General features: G+C 39.1%; 1 protein-coding gene across 3 annotated transcripts in view; it reads left to right on the top strand.

Moving 5' to 3' along the window:
- The window catches only part of alcama (activated leukocyte cell adhesion molecule a), a 112,126-nt gene that overhangs the window by 50,610 nt on the left and 40,070 nt on the right, over positions 1-21,446 (top strand). For all 3 annotated transcript variants that reach the window (XM_088088218.1, XM_042498804.2, XM_042498803.2), the window contains exon 2: positions 20,884-20,990. In XM_088088218.1, coding sequence (XP_087944344.1) covers positions 20,884-20,990 — 107 coding nt within the window. The remainder of the gene's footprint in view (positions 1-20,883; positions 20,991-21,446) is intronic.

Raw genomic sequence — 21,446 nt, 5'->3', positions numbered from 1 at the left:
ACTATCATGGTAATGTGCTAAATTGCAGTTAAAAGTAATACATTTCAATAAACTTTGAATTTGTTGCTGTGAGACAAACCGGCCTTAAGAGAAAACAATATCTGTCTGCCAGTCGATCAAAATTGACCTTTCAGTAAATCATAGAAGGTGTTAGAACAAATGCCGGTAATGTGAGACTCTGTAGGAGGTATACATTGACAATTATTTCCAGACTACCAACTCCCTATAGCTTTACGTTGGCCTGATACAGATGGTCCTAGTGGCAGATATTGACATATGCATTGATGTACATATGGCCTCTTGATTGCCGTTTATGCCGGTGACAAATTATCTGTTAAGTGCCAGCAACCCAATCTATTCCTGACATTGACCCTAACAGATTGACTGCAGTTCACCCGAGGTGTAGTTTTACACTGAAGTGAGGAACCCTGCAGATGGTGCAGGACTGTCCTCTTTAAGTGCTGACACTGTATCCATCACTAACCTCTGAGAGTTATCCCTCAAGATGTAACCCAGCATCTCTCAGAAAGAAGCCTGGAAGCATCCCGAAGGGGAAAGAAAGGCTATCTGCAATGAAAAATTGGATTACAGTTTTGTGCAGAGAGATGTTGGTCTCTATAGCTGGTAAATTAAGATTTATTTCACAATCATCATGGCATAGTTTCTTAGGCATCTGTTGTGGTGTTGCGCTAAATGGAACCAGTGGTTTAACTAACTTGACTCACTTTACATATGTACTTCAATATGCAGGTTATTTGGAGAACCAAACTTTCCTGAAACAACTCTGTTTGCAACGCCCGTAGGTAGATGTTGTTTGATGATGTCACTGAAGTGCAGCAGATGGCCAACAGTAACATGCCAAAAACACACTTGAAGCAAAATGAAAAGAACAATTGCTCAAATGTGAAAAGAGAGAAACCGAGAATGTGGTGATTAAAGTTAGAAGAACGACTCCCAGGGATGATGATTCAGAGCCTTGAGGTCTGGAGGGAGGAGGCATAGAGGAGGCAAGACCAAGTGGCAGCTGCAGGACCCTCAGAGACAAGCACAGATGATGATTCTTTGCTGACTTCTTACCCTTGTATGTGAAAAGAGGAACAGTATGAAAAATTCAGGTGAAAATATGAATGGCTGTATGCTCACATTGAAAAGCAAGGCTCCATGTATCATGACATGAAGGATCCGTGTCTCATGGCGTTTGGTGGTGTCAATACTGCTGTTCAGTGGGCTGAGGGACAGATAACACCATTTGGTAACTTGAGGGGTGTCCGGTTTTTATCACTGCGCAAAGAAATCCATGAGTGCAGAAACTCAGCACATAATAAAGCAGTCAGAATTCTTCAGACAGCAAAGAAATATATACTTATGAATAGAAACACCAGCAGTCAGGAGTCTACATTTGAATTTGCTGCCAAAGTATTCAGGGCAGCACATTATGTGGCCAAGAACAACAAGCCTTTCATTGACTTTTAGAGACTAATTGACATTCACTAAGTTAATACTACTGATTTAAGTTAGGATTGAAGATGTTGAAGATGTTGAAGATGTGAAGTTGTTCATTCCCTTTGCTGGCCATTTGACCTTGCTAAGAATCAGTCATTTCAGCCTCTTTTGCAGATCTTATCATGATGCCACACTGTGTCTTCCAGGCGTGGCGATGCATTTGAATTATTAAAAGTAGCTGGAAGTTGAATGTTGAAAGGATGATAAATTTTATTTTTTTGGTGAAGGAGGGGAAGACGGTGTCAGAGTTAGCCTTACATTTGCCAGAAAAGCTTGAATTGAAATGTAAACCACAGGATCAAACATCTCCCTTGGCTGACACAGTGCTAATGTGCTGGTGACTGCCCTTAATCTCATCCATGGATCATTCTGGAGCTAATTACCATCTGTTCACTTACACTTCCTGGCCCTAGAACACTGGCTTGTTTTCAATTATGGCTCCCGAAAGAAGATTACAGCTTTCTTTCTTTTTTTTTTTTTTTGGCAAATAGGGCTGTACGGCTGCATCTTCACTAGGTGAGGACCATTATGTGGAACTGCAGGAAGTGCTAGCCGCTTATTTTCCTCACTGTGTTGATGGGGGGGTTGAGGGCTCAGAGCAGTGATGTTGGATTGTTCAGCTACAGAGTCATTTAGGCATTTTCCTCTGCTGTGCAGAACACTGCAGCTCGAACATCCCGGATTCAACTCAGATCCTTTGCCTTCTTCTTTGAAGCTCTAACAGCTTTGACTTTTTTGGATATCCTGTGAAGTTTCTTTTATCCATTTTCTCTTTTGCTCTCCTTCATAACAAAAAAGACTCCATCAATATTTCTGATAAGGCTCTAGGGCTGGGTATCATTTAAAACAAATACAATACCAGATCCACTACCAGTATACTTGTTATACAAATGCAGTATATAGATATAGAGTACTCTATTCGATACCTATAATCTGATGGAGGTGCATGTCGTAAAGCCGTACGATTGAATGTTTTGCAGGCATCTTGCTACACTGAATGCTTGACTTCACCACACCATGGACTGTATGGGTTGTTACCACTGCCGCAGGAGTGTGAGCTCCATGCTGGGGCAGTTGGCGACAAGGCTAACTACCAGCATCACAAGGCTAATGTTACCTAAAACTGTTTTGAAAAATTACATTGTTTAGCATTTTGGTGTCACTGTGAGTTTGTTTGGGACCATTTAATGGTTCAGAGTTGGATATTAGCCACTGCTGCTCTGTTAGCTTCTGCAAACCGAGCAGACATTGAGCTGATCATTGCCAAAAGAGCATGGCTCTGGAAAAGGCAGCAACAGAGAGTTTGCTGATCAGGCAGTGAGTTGGGAGTGGTTTCGGGATCAGGGCAAAAGGATTGAAAGCAGGAATCATTTGTCTGGAGAAGTTTTAATACCACTGGGTAATTTCAGTCAATACCTTGGATACCCAGCCCTGTTCTATAATATATCAGCAAGAACCTGGTGGCAATTAAACTCCTTTTGCTTGCTGTGCTGTACTGTCAGGCTGTGCCATACATGTGTCCACATCCTAACAAACAGTCCAAACCTACGTTACACTACACTTTCTGAAGAGAGTCCCTCAGAGCTGTTTCTCACTAGTGCTAATGATTCTGCCTGGGTTGACTGAGGATTTCATTAGTTTTATAAGAAACCTCTCTTTGGGCTATGTCTAATTAGACTTTATGGATTTAAAGCATAAAACACTGAGACTGGGTATGGCTCAGATAGCAATTTAAGGCAATCAGTCTCCCTGCTGACATGCTCACCTATTGGAAACACATTGATGCTGTCAGCTACAGACGCAATGAAGATGAGCAACATAGAGAGCTTGGCTGTTGGAAATGTGCAGCTTGACATTAAAAGTGTATGACTGTATAATCAGTATTGTCATAGGGATTGGTTTGACCTTTGGAGAAGCAAGTCATACTGTATCTGTGACTGGGTGTTCAGTACATTTTTGTAGGTATTATGGATAGCTGAACTTTTACTTGTTATGGAGCCCATGTGAGAGTCCCACTTGTGTCATGAAAACTGATTTTTAATGTCATACATGAAAGTCCTGTAATACAGGACAGGTGACCCAGGTCACATACACTCGCAGGACTTTAATTTTAACGCCCTTCAGGGTTTTGGAGATAGCAGCAGATTATTATCAGTGTGACCAGATGTAAATGTAGATGGATTTACCTGGACACAGTTTCACATAGTGGTGAACAGGTTATCTGATAAAGCATTCTGAGATGTCTCTGTCTCTTTGCCATGCATATAATACACAAGAAAACATGTAACCCTAATAAATATGTAGCTTCGATTTTAAATGTTTCAAACCAGGAGTAAACATGTGAGCCTGCTTGTTCGTAGTCTAAGAGTGTGCTGACTTTCAGTTTTGCTTTCACAATTTTCACTTTCCTGTTTCAAATCTTAAGCAACAATCAAACTTTAGGTTTGACCAAAAACATTCTGAGATTTTATTCATGTAGAGTGAAAAAAATGATTAATCTGCTTCATCATGTGGGGGTGGTTTGATCAGATTTGACTGCTGGCAACAACAGCAAGCCATTGTAGTATTTAGAGCAACTCAGTTGCAAGACTTTGATATGACGTTGTTCTTCCATTGTGAGTGCATCTAAAAGTCAAAGAATACTGTAGAAGGAGGTTGAGGATTTCTTGCATAACTTCAACTACTACCAAGGCGCACTGAGAAAAATACATTGAACTTGTGTAGTACTTAGTACAACTTTATTGCAAGAGCTTGGGATGTGTTGCTCTTCCTTGGTGGTTCTGGGTGTTAGACAACTGAACTCATCTCATCCAGGGGGTGTCTTCAGTTCTAACAGACTAGATGGGACTTGCAGACTTTAATCCCTGTGAGTGTGAGTGTGTGTGTGTGTGTGTGTGTGTGTGTGTGTGTGTGTGTGTGTGTGTGTGTGTGTGTGTGTGTGAGTGTGAGTGTGAGTGTGTGTGTGTGTGTACCTTGACTCTGTAAGGGTCATGTAGAATTACCATGACCTAGATGACTGAGAATCTTCACCAATATATTCCGTGGCGAGTGCATCTCATAGTCAGAGAATACTATAGAAGCACAGTAAGGGTTTCTTGCACAGTTTTACCTACTAGCAAGGTGCATGGACAAGGGAAATAAATCAAAAAAGGTTGAAACTCAAGCAACACTTGTAGTATTTAAAACAACTTTACTGCAAGACCTGGTATGGTGTTGTTTCTCCAGGGTTAGTGCGTCTTAGAGTCCAGGACTCTAAAGTTGTTTCACATATTACAAGTGTTGCTTGAGTTTCACATTCTTTTGATTTATTTCCCTTCTCTTTGCACCTTGGTAGCATGAGAATTTGTGCCAGAAACCCTCTCTCTGCTTCTACAACATAAGCAAACCCTACAACTGTCATCACATTTCAAATCAAATGTTGCCAAACATTGACTGGTGCAGGGAAATACCTAACATCACTTTTTCAAATGTGGGAAGGACAAAAGCACAAATCTCCCATTGCTCAAACTGCAGTGAGAAACTGACTGAAAAAATAGGATTTCATTTGAAAATGAAAGTACTTTACTAGGGGTTGATCAATATTTTTTTTCAGGGCCGATCCCTATACTGATTATTAGTACCTAATGAGACAGATAACAGATATTTGGAACTGAAATGCATTTACATTAAAGATATTTCTGTTCAAATGAAGAATTTGGAATAACACCAAAGTGCAAAACAAGGCTTTATTTAGGCTTTGCAAAAGTTTGATCAAAACTAAAACTTTCAACATCAAATACACCAAGTTCCCTGCAACTTTTTTGACAAAGTTCAGTGAATTTTTTAAAAAAATGAATGAAAAAAAAAGCTCTGTGAGGTTTTACAAAGTAAAAGTTCCTGCCATGCTGTCACAATTTTGCATATATTGCAGACTGCCTTCCATGGTGTTGGTCGGGTGTATTACGCACACCTTTTTTATTAATTTAATTTATTGGCGACCATTAAAATAAATCACTGTTACAGATAATCGTCAAAATGCCAGATATCGGCCCTGATAATCAGCCAGGCGGCTAATCTGTCGACCCCTTCACTGTACAAACAGGGTGCATTTGTGTAGCAGTATTTGTTAGGACATTTTTTTATTTAAGAGACACTACACCATTTTCCAGCGAGGAGGGTGTAACAAAAAATGGCTTTCTATGATCCTGTGTTTTGTAAAACATGGCTCATACCAGGAACTACAAGCCATGACATCTCTGCCTTTGCTGCAGAGATGTCATGGCTTTTGACCACTGGAATAAAAAAATCTGTCTCACCCCCAGCTATATTGAGGGGCCATGTTAAATCACCCTTAAAGGATGCTTTATGCAGCCAGGTAGTTTTGTACTCTATACAGTATGTTGCTTTACTATAGGACAGCGGTGCCATTACTCAGGACCCATGTTAACACGAGGTGAGGAGGAGGTCTGAGGTCTGTCTAGGGGAAGCCTGTGGTACATATCTGGCGACACATTGTGTGGGTGAAGTAAACATCTCCTCCTACCTGCGTGCACAGACGACACACAGAGTCAACAGACAGCAGGATCGCTGCTTTCCCCTCAACCGAGCTTCCATTTTTAGCCAGCCTACAGTCTGACTTTCTGTCTGCCTTTGATCACTGCCATGGCAGAAACCCTTTTGATGACTCATGCAGATAGGCATCCATACAGAGGCAAAAACAATCTCTCTCTGGCTTCACTCACACTCTCGTATTGTTTAGTGGGTCATCATGGGGTTGGATGATATGTGATCAGTAATTGGTTATATTTAATGTGTTTGTCATCTACTGAGACATGTGTTGGGTTCCTTAGACTCTCTAATGATTAAGTTTGAGCCTGTAAAAGTGCAGGTCTGTGTCTGCAAAGCCATAAATGCTCATGCTAAAACAAATCTTCCAGTTATTGATTCCATACGTTTAATCAGGGTCTCTTAAATCGGTGTGTGTGAAGCGTAAGGGGTACTTTGGAGTACTGCAAGGGTGATGTAAGAATTTTTAAATGTTAGTTTAAAAAAATATCTGTTGTGACTATTTCATAAAATAATGATGTTACTAAATTGTAGGTGCAACTTATTAACGCTTTAAAACCTGAGCAAATTAGCATGAAAACATGAAAAACATAAAAAGGCAATAAGCAACCTCACAAGAAACTACTCAAAAAGGAGCAAGAAATTAGTACAAAGTTAAAAATAAATAATCCAGGAAAATTAAAAAATAAAGTAAAAATTAAATTACAATATATATCCTTTCTTTAAGTTTAAATGTATAATTATAGTAATTAGATCTGTAGTTTTATGGACATTTTCCAGTAATTCTTTGATAATTTTCTAATTATTTTCTCTCCCTCTCTTTTTTTCTCCTTCTCCAAATTTCTTGCATTTTGCCTAACATTTCTAGTTAAATTGCTGATTACCTTCCCCTTCCATGTTTTTGAAAGAAATTAAACCAATTTGATTTGCTCACATTTCAGAAGTTTAAATGCTTTTGAAATGCGTCCGAATGCTGCACAAGTAAACCGTCAATTTAGGTTTTAAAGGGTTTAAAAAAATCGGTACAATGCGACTTTAAAGTCCTCTTAGTGTCATTGCATAATGACAAATATCATTAAGTTTCAAGGTTATTGTTTAGGAAATCAGACACTGATGGTGCAGTGCTATATTGTACTTTTTATATGAGCTTTATTTCTTCCAGAAATATTTTGCACTGGTCATAGGTTCTTTAGCTAATAAAATATTTCAAATTTTACTTTTTTTTTTTTTTTTTAAATTCAAGAACCTCTGCATTAACCATAAGTTTCTTGCTGTTGGGGGATATTTCCCAGAAAAATATCAGCAGCTGTAAATCTTGCCATAAAAGATTTTTTTGGGCCAGTTTGGGGCAGTGGAAACAAAATGTGAACAAACCATTGACATACCTTGTGAGTATAACTTGAAAGCCAAAAGTCATGACTCATTAAACATCCAGCTATTACTGAGCAACATGACAATTCAATTTGAGTTTGTGTCCACTTGATGTAAGGAGTTGCTTGGTCTATAGAATATAAGAAAATGGTCAAAAATGTTAATCTGTGTTTCCCAAATCCCAAGATGATGTCGTCAGATGTGTTAGTTTGTCCACAACCCAAAGATATTCACTTTACTGTCACAGAGGAGCAAAGAAACAAAGAAATATTCACATTTAAGAAGCTCAAATCAGAGAATTTTGACTTTTTCAATAAAAATCACTCAGACTGATTAATTGATTATCAAATTAGTTGATGATATATGTAATAGTTGATAACTTTTTTATGTTTTTGTATTGATTATGGCCACTTCCAGTTGGAAAACCATTAATGAACTAAATATACTTTAATGTTTTATATAAACAGGTCATAACTTTAACATTTGTGTCTTGCTTATAGCAACATGTTTTCGACCATGTAAAGCTTTTGGTCATTGCCGTTCATTTATTATTCAGATATTTCATATTATACAGACACAAACATTCACATTCTCTTTGGAAACTGTTTAACAGGAGTCTAACCTGATTGCTCATCTGCAAAAACCAAAAGCATGTGCTCTCTCTGCGTGAAGACGATGGTTTCCATCATCTCTCATTATGTTTGTGACGTGCTGCTCTGGCAGAGAAAATGCAACATTTTGCACTGTGGCACTTCTATAATAACTTAACATTTCTCACATTCTTTTCCCTTAGACATATAGGGTAAGGACCATTTTTACAGCATGCGGCACAAAACGCTGCATTCACATAAATTGCTCTTCCCTTTTAAAGAGGGAACTGTCCACTCATCACAGCCTTGTCAAGCTTTTCACATGGTGCTCCAGAGCGGAGACAAGTGGACATGCTGTTATGCTAATGCATGTTAATCAACTCCTCGCCTGAACGAGCGCTTACCCTCTAACATTTCACATATCGACGCCGAAGCAGACATGCAAATGTTTTCTCTGCTGTCCGGGAGCCTGATAGAAGCAGAGAGAGATGATAATGGTGGCATTTTATACCTGAATGCTCAGACGCAGCCCTGGGACGGGTTGATAAATGAGGCTGACTATGTCCACCTAATGTGCTGACATCTTTGTTCTTCTACCTGAAAAGGGCATGTGGAGGCACGTGGGTGCCGATACATGCTTAAACACACATACATGTTCATGCACACACATGCTGCAGCGCTGCTGTTGTCTTTGGCACACAACTGATGCATCCTATAAGAGGATTTCAATCTAAGTAAATTTTTTTTTTTTTTTTTTTTTTTTAATAATGAGAGGGACGGAAAGTGTCCATCAGAACTTGAGGTAAGCTTCTATTATCACATTGTCGCTACTGTCATGTTTGGACTTGTCATGTTTGGAGGCTACAGTGCAGCACTGTATTTGCTCAGCCTAAAGTAAATTACACTACAGTGGTTGTCCATGTCCTGTGGAAGTTTGTTGAGAGTGCAGTTGGATTACCTGCAGCCTGAGCAAATGAAGCGCCGCCACTTGTAACAGCTCAGTAGCTGGCGCCTCACAGAACACAATGTCCCCGCGGATCCTTAAAAGAAATCTTAAAAGGCATTGCATTAATCAGGCCAAAAATAAGGCCTTAATTTGTCTCAAAAATGTTTTAATTTGTCTTAAAAATGCTAAGACCTAAACGGTACGATTTTATGGATTTTTTTTATTTTTATGATATGATAAATCTCAAAATAATAGGTAACTTAACCAAAAAAAATAATTCACAGAATACCACTTGCATTGATTTTAATTCAAAGTCGTGTTTTACATCACTGTAATTATTTGGGCAAAAATTATCCCTGACCCTAAGTATTTGATTTTAGGTCTTTTTTTTCCATTCCATTTTGGTCACAGTGAAAACAGTGTTAAATTTCCTTCTGACTGGCATTAAAAAAGTCCTAAAAAGTCTTCAATTCAACTTTCTGTAAGCTGTAGAAACAACACAGCATGGCGAGATAACACTGAAGAATCTTTTAAAGCCAACTTCCTGGTATGTAATGTTAGTAAAACTAACTAACTTTGTTGTTTCTCAACTCAGTTACCAGTGATGAAAAGCACATTTACTCACGTAGGCTACTTAACACTTTAAAACATGGAGAGACAAAACTTTTCATGTGCTGCTCTCAGATGCCTTTCACGTATTTAAACCTTTAAACCATTAGCAAATTTGAGGAATTTCTATCAAAAACATGCAGAAAAGACAATGAGCATCTTGGTAAGAAATGTTTCCTGAATTGGAAGAAAAGAAAGTAGATTTAGAAAGTGATTTTTAAAGACGATAGGGAAAAATGTCTGGGGATAAAAGAAAAAGGCTCGGGGGAAAAACATGTTTATAATGATCATAATTAGATATTTAAAATTATGCTGCAGAATTATTGTAAAATTTTAAGTGCTTTTTCCAGACGATTTATTCACCAATTTTTTAGGAAATTTCGTGTACTTTTTACTAATTTCTTGCTAATTTGCGGGTCATTTCGTCTGTCATTGCTCATTGCTTTTTTCCCGTGTTCTTGAGAGAAGTCAAGTCAGTTTGCTCAGATTTCAAGGAACAGTAGTGTTGTTTTAAAATGTAGATAGCTTACTTTCAACAGGTCATATATTAATATTCAGGGGGATTATCACGCGGAGGGGAAGGTGAAATAGAGGGTGAGCACCGCATACAGGCTGACGGAGAGAAAGAGAGCGACGGTGAAGACAGAGAGGGAGGACAGCTCAGCCTCTTTATGTGGCAGCGATGCCAAACGCAAGACGTGAGCAGAAAGTGAGCACCCGTGTCTTTCCATTTTGTTTCGTATTGCAAACTTTCACAGCTAATAAAAAAACAAAAGATCATGGTGTGTTTGGTGAATATTGGGAAACTGGGAATATTCATGTTTAATTTGGTTTTTTTTTTTCATAAAATTGAAAAAAAAATGGGGTAGGCTTGACAGTATTCACTCCCTCCTACTTTTTGGACTTTAAGTACTTTTTCTGCATTACTAAATATATGTCTGTGGGGCATTCTGGTGGTGTTTTCCTTGCTTATATTTTATTTTGTTGTCCCACACAGGGTTCCCGTGGATCTTTAAAAAGTCTTAAAAGGCATTAAATTCATTCATCTGAAAATAATTGGTATGAAAATGTCTTAAAGCAGTCTTTCAAAAGGCTTAAAATGCTTTGGGACATTGGGTAGTAAAATCTCAAAATGATTGGTAATAGGCCTTTTATATATATATATATATATATATATTCACTGCATCCAAGGCAAACCAAATAGATAAATAAATAATATCATATCTTCATTGTTTTCCACACTACAGAGTTAAATTTTTTTCTGCATGCTAACTTTTTAACTTGATCAAAAATATGATTTTTATCTTGAAGTAAATATTTTGACAAAATGTTCCATAATAGTAATTATGATAGTAATTGATGTCAGTTCATGCCTTTTTTTAAATTTTTTATTCTGGTAATCATAAAATTGGTCTTAAAGTTTACTTTGAGTGGCATTAAAAAAGTCTTTAAAAGGCTTAAATCTAACCTGCCTTAAGCTGTAGGAACCCTACTGCACTATTTGGCATTTTAAAAATAAGGATCTAACTAACAAAACACATTGGACTCAATGTACAAGGTTTTCTGTGTGTAACAAGTTTTAACAGCGGGATTTAAAAATGCACACAAAAATGTGAACTTGGTGTGCACAGGCCTTGAGATGGACTTTTTACATTTCTCTCTCACCCCTGCTCAATCTCATCAACGTCTGCTTCTGGGCCTCTGTGCCCTCATCTCTGTCCGTGTGTGTGTGTGCGTTTGTCCACCAGCTTTATCCCATGGCCATCTTGCCTGTTGTTACACATTGAAATTAAAAGAATTTAAATGCAGTTGCACTTATTTGTATATCAAAACAAAATGATGTTTGCTTGTTGTGCTTTGGTCTTAAAATGCTCCAGTAGGCCTCATTATATATTTAAATCACTACAATTTTCTTCAGAGGAACAATGCCTCCGGACCTCTCCACCTGATTTTTTATTTAATACCTTTTCACCACTCTGGAGTTTGCAGGTCTGGTTGTTGAGTGAGTCACACACACACACACACACACACACACACACACACACACACACACACACACACACACACACACTTGACAAAGGACCAAGCAAGTTTGTCCCAAAGCTGCGTTTCGCACCTGCTCTGCAAAGAAAGAAGCTGACTCTTGTTGTTTGCTCGCGGCGTCGAAGGTGACGAGGGATGTACCTGGCAGTTTATTGTTGCTTGGGATTGTCACTCAGCGTTAAATCCACCGCACTCCCCGGGCCTCATTGTTTTTCTTTCTGTTTTGTTTTTTTGGGAGGGAGGTTTTGGGGTGGGGGGGCAGGGGGGTGCAATCGCTTTTCCAGTTTGATTTGGAGGCTGTGCTTGACATGAGAAATCCCATTTCACTGTGACAGCTGCAAGCTGGCATGGTTTGGGGCTCTATGCCGGTTCACGCACACCCACCCTCTGGATAATACTTTGACTTGCCAGACAGGGCTGACTGGGTGAGTTATTGCATGAGGAAGTCTTTATGCTCTCCATAGAATCCAGATATTTCCTTGCCCTGTATGCCTTGTTGAGTGGATGCTTTTCATGTCATGGTTCATGTCTACACTCGGTGACATGAAAAGGCATCACTTGTGATGTTATTGTACTACAGGCATTGGGAACTGTTAATTACTGGATTCAGGTCTTAATTTGTCATGTGCACAACAGTTACAGCAGCAGTCATTAGCCATGATATTCTTCTGCTGAGGCTCCCTCTAACAATGATACTACAAAGGGGTTAAGGAGAAAAAAGGAAAATGATAGTCCAACACATGGACATAAAACACAAAATAGTGCAGAAGTTAACCATTGAAATCCGAGTAAACTGGTTATATATCTTTGCCAAAACCATGGGAAGAAGACAACCCGCAAATTAACAAGACATGGTTTAAAAATAAGGAGAAAAATAGTAAAAACATGACAAGAAAATTACCTAAAAATAAGCAAAATAAAAGGGGAAAAAAACATTTTTTATTTTTTTCTGTAACTCAAATTTAAATATAAAATTATTATAATTCTAAATATAGTTTTCTGGACATTATTTTGATAATTTTCTAATATTCCTCTACTTTTTATTAAAACAACTTTTTTTTGTCAATTTTCTGGTCACCTGTTACTTACTATTTTCTTGTATAAAGTGTACAGTGTGCATTGTGGTGACACAGTGGTGAGCTTGCAGGCTCAAGGGTTCAGCAGTCTTATGGCCTGTTGGATGAAGCTGTCCCTGAGCCTGGTGCTTTGGGACCAGATGTTGTGGGACCGTCTGACACCTGGCAGCAGGCAGAGCAGTTTGTGGCTGGGGTAATTGGGGTTTCTGATAATCCTATTGGCCTCCTTCCTAAACCGCTGGGCGTAGAGGTTTTCCATGGATGGCAGCTCCATCCTGGTGATGCTGAGCAGTTTTCACCACTTTCTGTGGCGCCTATGAGGGCAGTGCAAACACCACACCAGATGGTGATGCAGCTGGTCAGGATACTCGCAATGGTGCGCCAGGAGAATTTGCAGTTTCTGCAGTCCCCGGTGAGCCTCGTCAGAGAGGAAGAAGTCTTACAGTCTTAATCAGGTCCTTAAACCCTCAGGAACCAGAAGCTGCTGACTCTCCACTGTAGTCCTATCGATGGAGATGTGGGCATGTCCTCCTTCATGTAGTCCACTATCAGCTCTTTGGTTTTGCTGATGTTGAGACAAACATTGTAGTCTTGGAACCATGATGTCAGCGCTCTAAACCTCCTCCCTGTGGGCCGTCTCATCGCAGTCAGAGATCAGGCAGATGATGGTGGAGTCTTCGGCAAATGTAATTATGGTTTTGGAGCTGTGGGTGGCCACTCACTCGTAAGTGAAGTGGGGATTCAGAGGAGAGCTGAGCATGCAGCCCTGAAGTGCTCTGCTGTTGAGAGTATGGGGTGGAGTTTTTGTTCTTAGTCCAGACAACATGTCTCTGCTGTTGGAGCTTTGGTAATCTGACTCCTTTTTGTCCACGTATTGTCTCTGCAAATAGCTCTCTGGAGCTTGCATTTCCTTTACTCAACCAAATCACCTGAGTTGCAAGCATCTGTAATTGTGTAGCGTGGACCTCATAAATAGACACAGGGATGATGTTTTTCTGTAGGCCAACCCAAAAGCTAACGTTGTCCTGGTTCCCTTGTCCAAAAGCTTTTGGGATTTTTCCATTGGATTTTGGATTATTGCAGAAAAAAAGGCTCTGTGGTAAACAAAGGTTATGATACATGTTTTGTTCAGCAAGATAATCTTCACAAATAAACAGCACTTTCAGGATTTTGAAGCCCAAATGTAATCACCAGAAGTAAAAAGCTGATGCTAGGCGATAAACAGACTAAGATTGAAATTAATCTTTTCTAAGATGCATCACCATACAGACGTGGACGATTCTGCATCAATGCAACGATAGCACACAATTAATTATAACACTGTAACACTGCTAGTTGATTTTTTCCATCCGCAGCTGCACAATACAGTTCTACAGTTGACGAGAAATTCCTGGTAACAACCGGCGACGTATGGTAGCAATGTTGCATTGAATTGTGGGAGAACGGCGCTTGCTGACTGCTTGTATTTATTGATGAAAAAGTAGCCTTGTGCATTAACATAGAAAACTGAGGATATAGAGCGTTGTGGAATCGAATCGTCGATATAATAGTCGTAATCAAATCGTGAGACCAGTGATGATGCACTGCCCTACTACCATCACGTCACCACCTCTATGAGGCTGTAAAGGCGTGTTTAGCACGGTTCGGCTTGATTACGTTCTGTAGTCTCATTTAGCAACGTGTTAAAAGCTTCACAGTTCAGTATTTACTGGTGTTTTTTATGTTGTAGAACAAAACATGAAAATCATTAGACATTATTTAAGGCTTCTAAACAAAACCCATTCACTATGAAAGAAGGGAGCCAGCGGTGCTGAAATGGTGACTGATTTCTGGGTTTAGGACTTATAACCGGGGTTCTGAATGTCCGTACAGTAATACTTGGTACAACATCATTGATGCATTCGCTGATGTAGCCAGTGACCGCTTTCCCATATTGGTTAATGTTGTTGTTCTGAACACAGCTGTTCTGATGTAGAGCTGATTCTAAATGATCGGACTGGTGCTGAGTGGTCTGCGTCAGTCACGCTTGAGTTTTTGCCCATAGGCAGACAGAAGCAGAACTAAGACATGAAAATAAAATCCAAACAAAAGTAAGAGTCTTTATTTTTTGAGTAATATTAATACCAAATGATGCCACTGCTGGCTGGAGGTTTAGTTCATATGAACATTATGTATCACATTTATGATATGACTAGCTGAAGTGAGTGGTTAGTTTTTTCTTAAGAAAAAAAGTATGCATGCACATCGTTTTTTTTTCGGACACTATGGGGTTTGCAGGTTTTATTGAATATTCACTTGTCACTGACTGAACATGGGACCAGGTACAATATGATCATTTATACATATATTTACACATGTATTTTGTGTGTGATTATGTATTTATTTATTGGTATGTATTTTGTAACATATTGTTCAAGTGACTGGTCAAATGACTGTTTACGTATTTAAGATGGTGTCCCGCAGTCAGTCCGTTCTGACAAAGAGCTGTGTGGCTCCAAATGTCACTTTGGGGCATTAAATGAGAGATAACTGGAGCCCTGCAGTGTGTGAGCAATTTTTTGCCTTTTGATTAGTGTTTTGCTCACCATGGTTGGACCCAAACAAACTGAAAAAAAAAACCCCAAAAACACAACGAAGCGTAGTCATTTTATTTTATTATGAACAGAATACATCTGCATAAACATGAATATTAGCTCAAAAACATGAAATCAATCAAAATACTGGAGTGCAAAAACATATTTGCCTTTCATGATGGTTTCATGGTGGAATGAAATAGATTGACTGTTATGTTACAGCCACTTTAAATCCACAGCTCCTTTGCTTATCTCCATCTCCTCTACAGTTTGATAAGTTCTCAGAAGAGATGTGAGAGTAAGGAAATTCCCAGATGGATACATTTTAAATAATTGAAAAGTGCAAAAAGTTCATAAAAACATCAAAAGCACCAACTTTGCAGTGTCAGTTTAGGTGCTTTTATGGTGATGAAGGCTGGATGGGGAGACCCCAGAAAGGCTTTTATTCACCTCCTCTGGAACACATTGTTCCGCTGGTGGATAATCGTGAGATAAGAGCTATTGTGCTAGAGCTGCCGGAGCAAACAAAACCATGCCTTCAGGACAGAGAGAGTTGCAGGTTTTTTTTTTTGTTTGTTAAAGGCAGTTGCCAAACGCGGCGGGAATAAGAGGGAGAAATGTTAAAAATCCTAAGAAGCTTTGCAGCCAGAGAGGAAACTCTGTCAAAATGTTCACATTAAACCAGAAGATAGCTCACACATTAAAATGTCTGCACAGCGAGAGTTCAGCCACTCTGATGCACTTATGCCCTAATGATTTTTAGGAAAGCAGAGTTGAGGACAAGAGTTAAGAATGAGAAATTAAGTGGGTAAGTGTTTTGCAGTAAACCAAAGACACCCTGCTGTGTATAACCACACTCCCACTGTCTGCAGCAACAGGGAGATCTCCCAAATGATTCCTGCAGAATCATTAATCAGCGGTGGAGAGACTGACAGTAGATCTGCTGTTGTGGTCTGTGTTCACCACTCATGCATAATTAGTTGCTGAAATCTAATTAAACTATCATGTGAGCAGTTTGACAGCAAAACTTTTTCATGGAGATTTCTGAAGTGAAAAAAACATCACCTCAGTTATTAGATCAAATTGCAGGGTGTATTTCACTTGGAGAGAGATGCTTATGTACCATTTTGTCTCACTCAGGTTGCCATACCAGTAGGTGAAGACCAGTGGACCACAAAATTCTTCACTGCTTTCCCTTTCTCCTTTTTTCAGCTCTTAAAGAGATAGTTTGGAATTTTTGAAGCAGGGCTGTATGAGATACAGAAACAGAAACGCATCTCACAGGGGTTGATACTCTGCCTGCCTCCGTAAATTTGGTTTACTGAAGTTGCTAAAACTTGGTTTTTGATTGAACGTGTCGTTTTTAAATTGCAAATATTTCACAAAAGTAATTTAATATAACTTAATTTTGAGTGAACTAAACAACTAGATATAAAGTAAATATGAATTAAGTCTAATAGTTAGATTTACTTACATTTTTCAGAGTAAGTGGTTTCCTACTATTATTTTAAGAAAAAAGGTTTGGGTTTTTTTTAATTTACTTTCTCTGACCAACTAGATTTCATGTTATTTTTTATATTACACCTTAAAGTCTTAAGCTTTTGAAAATGAAATTTCTGTCCAGTTTGTCCCTGTTCTCCTGCAGACTACTGGCAGGTTCAGACGCTCATCTTTATCTTGCTGTAGAGGTGCTGCAAGTTAATATTTTCAGTCTTTCTGGTTAATGCAATATTTACTAGTCATAGCCTTCTTGGTGATTAAAGAAATAAATAAATGAAAAAAAAGGAGTCATGCTTTGTAGCCATTAAGTTTTGGACAATTTTTTTTCTGTATACATTCAAAATCCAGCAATGAGAAACCCGGCAGGGAAACATACAACATTGTCTCATATCTCCTAAAATTAGAGATGGTTTTTTTTTTTTTGTTTTTTGGGTACCTCGGCAGTTCTTTGGAAGTTCTCAGGAACACAGATTCTCATAATTGGCCATCCAGCTTGAATTCACTGAGACAGTTTGTTTACTCCTCCATAGCAGTCGTTATGTGTTCAAAGATGATAAATTTAGCGGACTCTTTGAGCTGGATCCCCATGTGACTCGTGTCTTGCATTACCAGAGAAAACATGCAGCCCCCCCCCCCCACCCCACCCACCCAGCAGTCTCATTCATTAAACCAAAACTAGTGTTGCACATTGTGTATGAGCTTGTTTTAATCTGAAAGCAGCTTTGTGCATGATGTCTTTGAAGAAAAAATAAAGAATCTTTGTGTTATTGGAAATTTGCACAGCTGATGTTCCCTGCCTGTAAATAAACAGAACCATATGTCAAAACTGACATTATTTATTCTATCCTATAGAAGAGTTTGACAGCATCTTGCAGAATAAGGAAGGCCATACGCTTGCTTCCACACAAAGGCTGACAGATTTCAAATAGCGGAATTGGTGAATGTTTGATATAATCACTGATTACTGGAGTTGGTGGTTAGATGCGCATTTCTTCACAGCTGAGGAGGACAAACACCTGGTTACAAGTTGTATTTTTAGAGGATATACATGCACAGATGCTGTTTAGCTGCCTAGTCTCCAGAGGAAAATGTTGGTATTATAAGTTTCTGCAAATTACATGCATTACATTTGCACGTATCATATCAATGTCTCTACAGTGATGTAGTATATGAGGACATCTGGAGGTGGAAGATGTGTCAAGCTGAAGACCACTGCAGACAAGACCAACAGACAACAAAAGTGTTTTTGTTGTTCTTGTTGTTGTTGTTGTTGTTTTTAGTGACTCTTTGCTGCATTTCCTGCAAGTTTTAGCCTCTAAATGGGGTATTCTTTAGCTATCCTTCCAGCAGGGATAGTGGCACGAAAAACACAGACACATTTTTCCCACCAGGATCTTTTCCTCACCATAACCAAGTGTTTATTGTGCCTAAATCTAGCACAGGCTCACCACAGCGTTGCTGAAGTTTCACCATATCTGCTTAGTAATAACATGCCAATATAAAATATCCATGCTTTAAAGGAGGAACGTACAATGGCAAGATTTTTTTTTAACAATTGGTTTGGTTTATCATTCTCATTGCCTTACTTCGTTTTAGGTGTCAAACCCATTTTAAAAATAAAATCAACAGTGGTCTGAAATTTTAGTCTGGAGTGTTACAACTTCAATACAACATTCAATAATTACATTGTTTCTAGTGAAAGTGGGCCTTTAAAATAAATAAAGAAAGAAATAAAAAATCTTAGTTAAACCTCTGAAACCTGGATGGACATCTCTTCTTTTTGTGCGGCATTCAGACCCCTCTTTAAAGCATTTGAACCTTTGGACCTTGACAAATTGGTTTGATTTTCTTTTAAAAACATGGCAAAAGGCAATTAGCAACGTGTTAAGAAAATTAGGGATATTAGAGGATTTAGAAAGTTGTTTTTAGAAAAGTAAAGAACTACACTATGTACAAATAACTATGTTTATAATTACCAGAATAATAGATTTCAAATTATTTTACAGAATTATTTGAAACTGTATTTATTTATTTTTCAGGTGGTTTCCTTGTTCTTTGTATGCGCGTGTGTGTGTGTGTGTGTGTGTGTGTGTGTGTGTGTGTGTGTGTGTGTGTGTTTTCTCCTTTGGGGTGTTGTTTTTTATTTCTGCATATTGCCTTCTTGCTATGTTTTTGAAACAAATAAAGACAGTTTGCCCAGGTTTCAAAGACTTGATTTTGATTGAGAAAAAGCACTTCTCTACGTTTTTTAATTGAACCACTGTGTTTTGTAATGTTTAATGTCCAACTGTGGTAAAAGCTCTGATATCAGTAAAAGTCACCTCAGAGCAGAGGAAGCATGAAAGGATGAGCAGGAGGCATGGCTCCAGGAGAAGCAGCCACCTCACTCAGCAGCTGCACTTGTGTATTTTCTGTCCTCATCACTCTGGAATGAGCAGAATCCGAACCTCTTCTCGTTCTGCCTGTTTAGCTAAAGGCTCAAAGAGAAACAGTCGGAGCGTGGAGACCTTAGTGTCACTCAGCTCTGCTCTGACCTCTGTCCATCCATCTTCTCTCCACCCCCTTTTCACCCTCCTCCCACGTTGCACATGATTGGGCAGTGCCACCATAGCAACCACTCCAGCTCCCTGAGTCTGTGGTCAGAGAAAACCACTTCCTCGGGTTGCACACAGAGCAGCGAGCTTGACCCGCTACGCCCGACCTCAGACGACTTAATGGGAGGCATGTTTAAAATGCGGTGTCGTGACATTTGGAGTGACAACATATTGTGGCGCGGCTTTATTCACACCCATCCATTTCTAGACGTTTATACTTGGGAGGAGCTGCCCAGTCTCGCCACAGTCTCTCCAAGGGTGCCTGAAGACGCTTGGATCTGAGTGATGTGAGCCATATATTTTCCCCCTCTGTTCTTCCTACCCTCGCACTGATCAAAGCCTCCAGATCAAGTGATCTGAGACATCAGGTTTCTCCTCATCAGATAAAAGTGTGAAATCCCTCAAGCACTTCAATACTTTTTGTTGTTGCTGGGTTTCCTGTGATCTCAGACAATTCTCTCACCCTGTGACTGTAAGCTCTGTTCCAGCGTTCGGGGTTTGGTGCGCACAAACACACTGTGACTCAATTTGAGCTAGGGGAGAAAATGTATTTCTCACTTCATATGCCTAGACTTGGCTGATCAGGCTCCTGACAGGCAGGGGTCAGGACAAAGGCTCCCAGTGTTGTTGCACACCCAGTGAGTCAATCACACACACACACACACCTGTGGCTCAGGAAGCAGAGCGGGTCGTCCACTAGTTGGAAGATTAATGGTTCCTTCAGTCTCCATGTAGAAGTATCCTTGGCCAGGATACTGAATCTTAACCCTTTGAAACCTGGATTGACATCAGTTTTCTGGTGCAGCATTCAGGCGCCTTTCTCGGGCATTTAAACCTTTGAAACTTGAGCAGATTGGTTTGAAAACATGAAAACAAAGACAATGTGCATCTTGGCAAGAAATGACCCAAAAATTTGCATTAAGCATTTTTTTCTTTCAGGTTATTTCTTATTTCTTCTTATTTCTTGTTTATTTTATGTTATTACTTTCCTGTTTTGTTTGCTATCTTTCACTTAATTTTCTTTATTTTTTTTCCCCAGAAATTTCTTGCTGAAGTCAATATTATTCATAAAGCCCAGTGTCACAGATCACAATTTGCCTCAGACGGCTTTACAGTATACGATGTCTCTCTGTCCTTGGACTCTCACAGCTACTTAGGAAAAACTCCCTAAAAACACCTTTAACAGGGAAAACAAACAAACAAACAAACAAACTCAAAAAGAGCAACTGAGAAGGGATCCCTCTTCCAGGACAGACAGACATGCTTTAAATATTGTAAAGAGCAATTAATTTAAAGTAGTATTGGACAAAATGATACAAAGGAAAGAGACGGTAATTTCTTCTCTATTCGCTCATTGCATTCTTCTTCTCTGTGAATATGTGTGTGAGTAGGTGATGTTGGGATGAGTACAAGTGCTTTGAGTGGTTGGAGGACAAGACAGGCGTTATTCAAATGTCCATTTACCACACAGTGGTTCTGGTGATGTTATGGTATATTTCTTATCATAGTAACAGTGTGTTCTTGGTGTTGCAGTGCGGGGTGCAGAGAGTGTGACTGCCTTGTATGGAGAGACCATTGTCATACCATGCAACGATGGAGCTCCGGCACCAGCAGATCTGATGTTCGTCAAGTGGAAATACGTAAGTACTGTTCAAGCAATACTGCCTGTGAACGATCTGATGTTACTAAAAGCACTTTGCCAAGACAATAAGAAATGTGGCTTAGTTTTGGTGGATGTTAAAAGATAGGGATTCATGAGATTGGATTTTTTGCCGATATGTGATATGCCAGTGTAAAAATCACTCATTTGGCCAATAAATGATACCGATATATTCATTTTTTTCTGCCAGCATATTTTAGTGATAATCAAGTTTCTTTTGTAGCGGAATTTAAAATCATATTACGCATACTCCTATCATAATGGCTCACCAGCAGATGGAGACATAGAATGCTGTGCTTCATTGTGCAAAATAAGAAAAAAAATCTTCAACTTGGGGTTGATGTTTTGTACACATTCACTTTGTCAATAAATAAAAAAGTTTGTGATATCAGCAAAAATCAGCATGTGGGCTGATTCCGATATTTCATATTAAAGC

This window comes from Plectropomus leopardus, chromosome 15, assembly GCF_026936395.1.
Source record: "Plectropomus leopardus strain MGB_pleo_1.0 chromosome 15, ASM2693639v1, whole genome shotgun sequence".
NCBI lineage: Eukaryota > Metazoa > Chordata > Actinopteri > Perciformes > Serranidae > Plectropomus > Plectropomus leopardus.
The sequence above is the reverse complement of the archived record's forward strand: the minus strand, read 5'-3'. Positions and strand labels throughout refer to the sequence as shown.